General features: G+C 40.2%; 1 protein-coding gene across 2 annotated transcripts in view; it reads right to left on the bottom strand.

The window, feature by feature from the left end:
• Positions 1-7,377, bottom strand: part of fbxo38 (F-box protein 38) — a 33,149-nt gene that overhangs the window by 22,251 nt on the left and 3,521 nt on the right. For both annotated transcript variants that reach the window (XM_077577918.1, XM_077577919.1), the window contains exons 4-6: positions 5,692-5,855; positions 5,210-5,375; positions 1,114-1,389 (exon numbers count right to left, since the gene is read on the bottom strand). In XM_077577918.1, the coding sequence (XP_077434044.1) occupies positions 1,114-1,389; positions 5,210-5,375; positions 5,692-5,855 (606 nt within the window). The remainder of the gene's footprint in view (positions 1-1,113; positions 1,390-5,209; positions 5,376-5,691; positions 5,856-7,377) is intronic.

Genomic DNA, 7,377 nt, shown 5'->3' with positions numbered 1-7,377 from the left:
CGGGGGTGGATGAGATCCGCCCGGAGTTCCTAAAGGCTCTGGATGTTGTGGGGCTGTCGTGGTTGACACGTCTCTGCAGCATCGCGTGGACATCGGGGACAGTGCCTCTGGATTGGCACACCGGGGTGGTGGTTCCCCTTTTTAAGAAGGGGGACCGGAGGGTGTGTTCCAACTTTAGAGGGATCACACTCCTCAGCCTCCCAGGTAAGGTCTATTCAGGGGTGCTGGACAGGAGGGTCCATCGGGAGGTCGAATCTCGGATTCAGGAGGAGCAGTGTGGTTTTCGTCCCGGCCGTGGAACAGTGGACCAGCTCTACACCCTCAGCAGGGTCCTCGAGGGTGCGTGGGAGTTCGCCCAACCAGGGGTGAGAATAGGGTGAGAAGCTCGGTCATCCGGGAGGGACTCAGCATCAAGCCGCTACTCCTCCACATTGAGAGGAACCAGTTGAGGTGGCTCGGGCATCTGGTTCGGATGCCTCCTGGACGCCTCCCTGGGGAGGTGTTCCGGGCATGTCCTACCGGCGGGAGGCCCCGGGGACGACCCAGGACATGCTGGAGAGACTATGTCTCTCGGCTGTCCTGGGAACGCCTTGGGGTCCCGTCGGAGGAGCTGGCTGAAGTGGCTGAAGTCTGGGCTTCCCTGCTAAAGCTGCTGCCCCCGCGACCCGACCCCGGATAAGCGGAAGAAGACGGACGGACGGTTTGATAATTACATTATTTTTTTGTATACAATAAAAAACTATTTTTTCCACTTGCTGTCAACTGAAGATGACATCACCTGTGCTGAGGACGTAGGTAACGACTAACAACCAATCATGACTCACCTGTTTTCTGAGTTTGGTCAGCAAATTGAGCCATGATTAGTCGTTTAAAAAAAAAAATGAGGAAAAATTGGGGGGAGGGTGATTACTCGATTAATCGATGGAATAATTGATAGATTAATCAATTTAAAAAAAGATTAGATATTGACAGCACTAGTTCTAAGTTACATCACTGCAAAATACAACCACAATAATAGCATATTGTTGAATTAATACCCCTCTAAAAGGGTCAAACAAATTATTAACCTGGATATCATTACAATGCAGTTTGCGGAAACATATTTTTCCTTACCTGATCTCCAGCTATCCTCCACTACATGTTGGATGAGCCCTCCAAGGAAGGGAACTCTCACCAACTCCAGCTGCTCAAGATTTCTGGCTGAAGCTAAACCAGTAACCAAGGGGACATATTTGAGAGAGTTGGTTGGACCTGCACAGTTCCGCATTACAAAGGATCTCAGGCTCACACAGAGGAACTCCTTAAAAGGCTGAGGTTTGGTGAGACGGACCCACTTTAGGTAAAGGTGGCGCAGCATGGACACACAGGGGATCTCTGGGACATTTACACCTGTAACACCCAAAAACAAAATATTAAAATAAATACACCAATGTAGCAATGGGTCATTACAGCTGTAGAAAAATTGGTTATGGTTGCTGTTGCATCAATAATATGCAGACTTCAAGAAGCAAGAATACTAACATTTGCCAAGAAGGTTATTATTTTGGTCTGTCTCTGTCATCGTGCACTGTACCTACTATCCTACTACCATAACCATCTTTTTACAATTTAGTCTTGTGGTGACATACTCATTTGTGGGCATAAAAACCTTGAAAAGCGAAAATAAATCTTGCAAATTTGACACACCACAGTGGCAAATGTTGTTAATGCCAAATTTTAATTAAATTAATACATTTAAAAAAAAAATCACCAATTATATAAAATTAGGTTTCAAAATCATGAAAAAATTAAGACAAGCTCTCAACACAATTCTGTTGAATCAGGTGAAGCCAAGTCATGCCCATGTTAAATCAACTACTACAGCTCGCAGTTTAGACATGCACCAAAAAACAAACAAACTAAAAATGGTAACGGCATGGCTCAGTGGTAGAGTGGCCATCTCCCATCTGTGAGGTTATGGGTTCCATCCTCACCCCTGGTGACAATGCAAGACACTGAAACCCAATTTGCCCCCAGCGGACCGGGCAGCGCCTTGCATGGCAGCAGCCGACCACTGGTGTGTGTGTGTGTGTCTTTAATTGTAAAGCACTTTGGGTAGATAAAAGCGACATATAAAAAGCAGTCTATTTACCATTTAGCATACAAGATGATCATATTAGGACGCTCACCGTAAAAATTGAATAGATATAGTACTCTGGACTGTAATAAATAAGCAAATAAAATAAGCGCCACCTTCCAACTTACACTTATCGGTGGGGACATAATGTCATTGTCAACTGGTCGCGATACCAACTACCAGTATGCTCTTTGGCAGCTCAAAATTTTATATAGTAGGAAAGGGGCAGCACATGCACCACTGCGGTCCATTTTAGCCATGCCTCACAAAAATATCAACAACAAAAAAAGTAAAAACAAGTTTACCGCCATCTTCACAATTCAGAACAACATAGTTTTCTGAGTCTTTTCAGCAATTATTTTCAAACTTGTACATGTATTCAGAAACAAATCTATGATTTCACTTTACATAGACTATTAAACTAGGTAAGTTTCCCTCAAGTCGGGAAATAACTGGGTTCAGATACTGTGCACATGTGAAAAGAAAAAAATAAGTCAATACTTATACTAGGCAATACCCTGCTCAACAAGAGTGGAATATCATATATATATACGTATATATATATATATATACTGTATATTTATATATACAGTATATATATATATATATTTCATTTTTATTATTGGTATGTTTTGTTGTTTTGATTGCATTACGTTTCCCTACATGATGCAATAAAGTTAATGGGACAATTAAGCCCCTCTTCCCTTGTACCAGTTCCACACTGGAGCAGCTTTACTTGGCCCTTAGTAGTTGCGTTCTCATGATACTTTTTCCATGCAGCGCGTTTACAATGTAACCGCTTTCAAGTGGTACTGGTTTACAGGCCGACCAGGGGGGTTGTGACATCACCGTCTTCCGATAGGCCAACAAATGTAGGAACTCCGCTGCAAACGCCCATTTCCTAGCTTTAAAGCCAGCGAGACAGACAAGAGCCAGCCGCTATTTCCGCCAAGTTATAAAAATGCAGTATACACTAGTGTTGCACGGGATACCGGTACCAGCACCGTACCTTTGATGTTTCAGCGTCAAAAATATCTTGGTAAAATTTTATAATTTTTTAGCACTGGTATTTGAAAAATAAATAAATACGAGACAGCTTGCCAACTCTGTGTTTTAAAAGGCAGGTACACATACATGCATGGCTGCCTTAAAGGTCTCATATTATTCAAGTTTTCAACATACTAAAATAGTTCTCAAATGAGTAAAAGACATGTCTGTGACATGCATTCTTCAAAATTGACTTTGGATCTAATATTTATGCTGTCCCTTAATCAGCCCAAAAAACGCTCTGTTCAAAACAGTCTGTTTTAGAGGTGTGTCACTTTTATGTAAATAGCTGCACCAGGCCACGCCTAGGCCATACTTTTCTCTCTCGAAGGGGCAGTGATTTTGGTCATGTAGCCATGTGCTAATGTTGTGAATGGAAACGACTGGCCATGGGAACTTACATCTTTCCCATTTGCAGTCGTGTCACACTGTTGGAACTGATCAATTATGTTTAAACGTGTTGCAAATCCAGCTCTGAACAGGCTTTCACTAACAAAACAGTCCTTTGAGAAATGATGTCGGTACATGTCCTTCAAAAATAAAATTAATCCACTGTCTTCTCAAAGACTTGGGACGAAGGAAGCAACCACTTTTTCCTGATCATTGCTTCCCCTCTCCACGGAGCATTTTCGAGCAGAAAAAGAGAAAAATAAAGGAGCAGTCAGCATCTCGAATTTCAGTGGGCGTGACAAACCTTTACCAGAGGTGGTGCCACTAACCCGAGGGGGCTGGGTTGAGTGCACGTCGGGGACTGACTTTTTTCATACCTGGTTGGATTGTAGACATGCCGAGGATGCATATTATTGATAGAAAACCCCACTAAAGTGCATTTTCCTCCTATGGTACCTTTAAAATCTGCAAAGGTTTGAACACTGAGTGTGTATAGTCCTACTGTGTTTAAATAAGAGATACAGTATGTAAGAAAATGTTAACGCCTATCAAGAAAAGTGCATGTATAAGTGTGTGGTGAGGTGTTAGCCTTAAAACGAATATAATAAATGAAAAAATATATAGTATGAACAAAAATACATTTAGAATAAACGAAAAAATATATACTGTGTTGTATAACAACTAATTAAATTTTAAAAAATACTTTTAATGGAAAAAAATGACTAAATGAAAAAAAAAACATATGTGATGAATGAAAAAGCATTCATAATAAAATAAAATTATACCAAAACAAAAAAGCATACATAATAAACAAAAAACAACAACATATAATTAACAGAAAATAAAAACTAAAAAATGTACGCGGATTTCCATTATCGCGGGTAGTTTTTGGAATATAACACCCGCGAGAAACAAGGGAACACTGTACTTCAAGAATATGGTATGCAACGTGATAGCTCATACAGTATGTACATACATTAACAGGTATACATCCTATTTTGAATTAATAAAAAATAAAAATAATTTGAAGTCCTTTTGTCAGTTTTAATTTAGCTGCTTTTGTTGATGTTTTAGATTTTTATCGAGATACTGTTTCAGTACCGGTATCGAGGTATAGTATTGAAGTCAAAATTTTGGTATCGTGACAACACTAGTATTCACAGTACGCATAATTGTTTTTTTACAACAATATTTAACCATATTTGGGATTTCATAATGGGTGCATAAATGTTTAGCGAGCGCAAGCACCGCTGTGTCTCGCTGACTTAAACCCGGAAATGGATTTTTCGTCTATATGTGAAAGCTTCTGTGTATTTGATAGGTTGTACTTTGCAAAGTTGCCACATACAAATCCGCAATATAGTGAATCCGCGATAAGTGAACCGCAAAGTAGCGAGGGACTACTGTAAAGCCATTGTCTTATTTCCATTGGGTGCCATGGACAAGATTGCAGTTGGGTTTGGTGCTCATCAAAATATGGATTGTTACAAATTCTGTTTTAGTTTTTTTTTTTAAACTTGGGAGGAAAAGCAACAGATGTGTGTGTGTGTTTCTTTAGTGACCAAAGAGAAACCATCAACTATTGGCCTATCATGCATATTGCTGTATTTTGTCAAACTGTTTTACTTGAACATTTTAGTGGCACAGCATACTCACCCACAAGGTGAAGTGTCTGAATTTTTGCAGTAATGGGGATGATCAGTTTATTCTCAGCAGGAATTGGGAAGGCCCCGTTCCGATTGCGGAACTTCCCAAGTATGTGAACCTGTGGCATGTAGTTCCAAATGGCCTCCACCAGCTTAAGGTGGGATGTCTCAACACCCTGAAATACAGTTAAACGGGACACTAGTACTTTGTTATATTTAAAATTTAGAACAGAACAGCTTTTCTAGCCATATGTATGTATGTATGTACCACCGATTCTCATCACACTGGTACAACATTCATATTGTCATCATCAATTGTATAATGCAAGACAACTGTTCATCACCCGTTGCTTTTAAAATCCTCATCTTGATCAAAACTTTAGTTTTGTTTTACCTTACTAACAAAACAACACATGATCTTATACTGTTATAACTAAGAATGAAGCGCCAGGCAGTCACAGTCACACACTGCCTAGTCAAGTGCATACTGACCAGCAGACTTGGACAGGCTTGGAGTGCCTCCACGACACCAGGTATACTGAAAGCCTCGTAGCCTCTGACTCGTCTCCTCTCGAGGTTTCGAGGGTGGAGGCCATATAGCTGTTCCAGATCAGGCATCTTCTTCAAAAGGAGCAAGAAGCTGCTATCTGTAAAACCTGAAGCAAAAAAATATATATATTCTCAAGCTGCTTACCTATTTAGTACTACTTACTGAACTTGACTAGTGGACAGCTGATGAAGGTTTTGGGACAAATAGTTTGAAATATCAGGTCCTTCATACATTTGTGTGTGTGTGTGTGTTTGTTGTGTTTCTGTCCATTTTAGGAACATATCATACTGTTCAAGTGCACTTTCCCAGGACAACATTTTGCAGATACATAGTCATAGTTTTTTCCTGCAAGGTGGAAAATTCCATAGTCACATTCGTCAAGACACACTTGAAAGATTTTTTCTCCATATAATCCATATATTCCCTTTAGCAAAAACTCATTCACCAGCATTATTATAAACACTAATTCATGTAAATAACAAACTGCTCAGATGTAATTTTTACTTTACAACCACTTGTTGGTTCTAGTCTATCATTACATAAATATTACTTGTGTCTGCTGCCATGTTGGCAATGCAAATGAGAATCCAATATATATTCTCAATTGCCTTGTCTGGAAAAATGTGATTTCACTTGTGTATCACGTTTCTACTTTTAAGTTAAACAAAGAACTTTAACACTACATTCACCGACTGATGACTCAGCACCAGGAGCAACAGGGGGTTCAATATCTTGCTCAAAGATACTTGGGCATCATCACTGGAGCTCAGGATTGAACCCATGACCTTTGGTTCTGGAGGTGACCACTTTGGCCACCAGAGCCATACCGCCCTCACAAAAAATTAAATAAAAATAACCTTAACTCCACCAACCATCATCAAGCGTCCCTTTGTGAAAATGTGTACTTCTTACTATTCGAATGAACATGTCTAAGATGCAGCTTTCTTATCAAATGTTAAAATACTGCTGGCCTTGCCACCAGTGCACTGCTAAAGAAGCCAGAAAATAACATTTGTCAACCCTTACTCAGGCTAACCGGCACACTCCACGTGTACTATTGAAAACCACTGACTCTATACTTAGGCCCCCCTCAGCCTATTTGCACAAAGTCTTGCCCTGAAATGTGCAATAGATTCCTGCACTTTTTCATTGATAAGGTTGCTACAGCTAAGGCTTTCATTTCAAACACCACATTTGAGCCCTCTCTGTCCATGTCCCTTTTCGGCAGTATTTAATTATTTTGAAGATGTTTTCTTGAGCTTTTTAGAGGATGAAGTTTGCCAGATTAAGCCATCTGGGTCCCCCCTTATTACTCTTTTCCTAAGGAGTCCTCCCGAGTATTGGTCAATCAGTTTTGGCAAGGTGTGCTGTTAAATTTTAGACTCATTTCCAAAGTGCTTTTTATTTAATTTTTTAAATCTGGAAAAAGTGATACACACTCAATTGAAAAATCTTTTTGGGATGAACATACAGGTAATGTCATGCAAATTTTCCAGTCAAGTTTTAAGATCCTGGACAGCACAGATAAGTTTTTGACACTGGAGACTACGTGTATCTTGTTCTGTTGGACATGACTGCAGCGTTCGATAAGGTGGACCACGGTTGGATGGTTTGCAGCCCCATGTGAG

The sequence above is a fragment of the Vanacampus margaritifer genome, chromosome 10 (genome assembly GCF_051991255.1).
Source record: "Vanacampus margaritifer isolate UIUO_Vmar chromosome 10, RoL_Vmar_1.0, whole genome shotgun sequence".
Lineage (NCBI taxonomy): Eukaryota > Metazoa > Chordata > Actinopteri > Syngnathiformes > Syngnathidae > Vanacampus > Vanacampus margaritifer.
The sequence above is the reverse complement of the archived record's forward strand: the minus strand, read 5'-3'. Positions and strand labels throughout refer to the sequence as shown.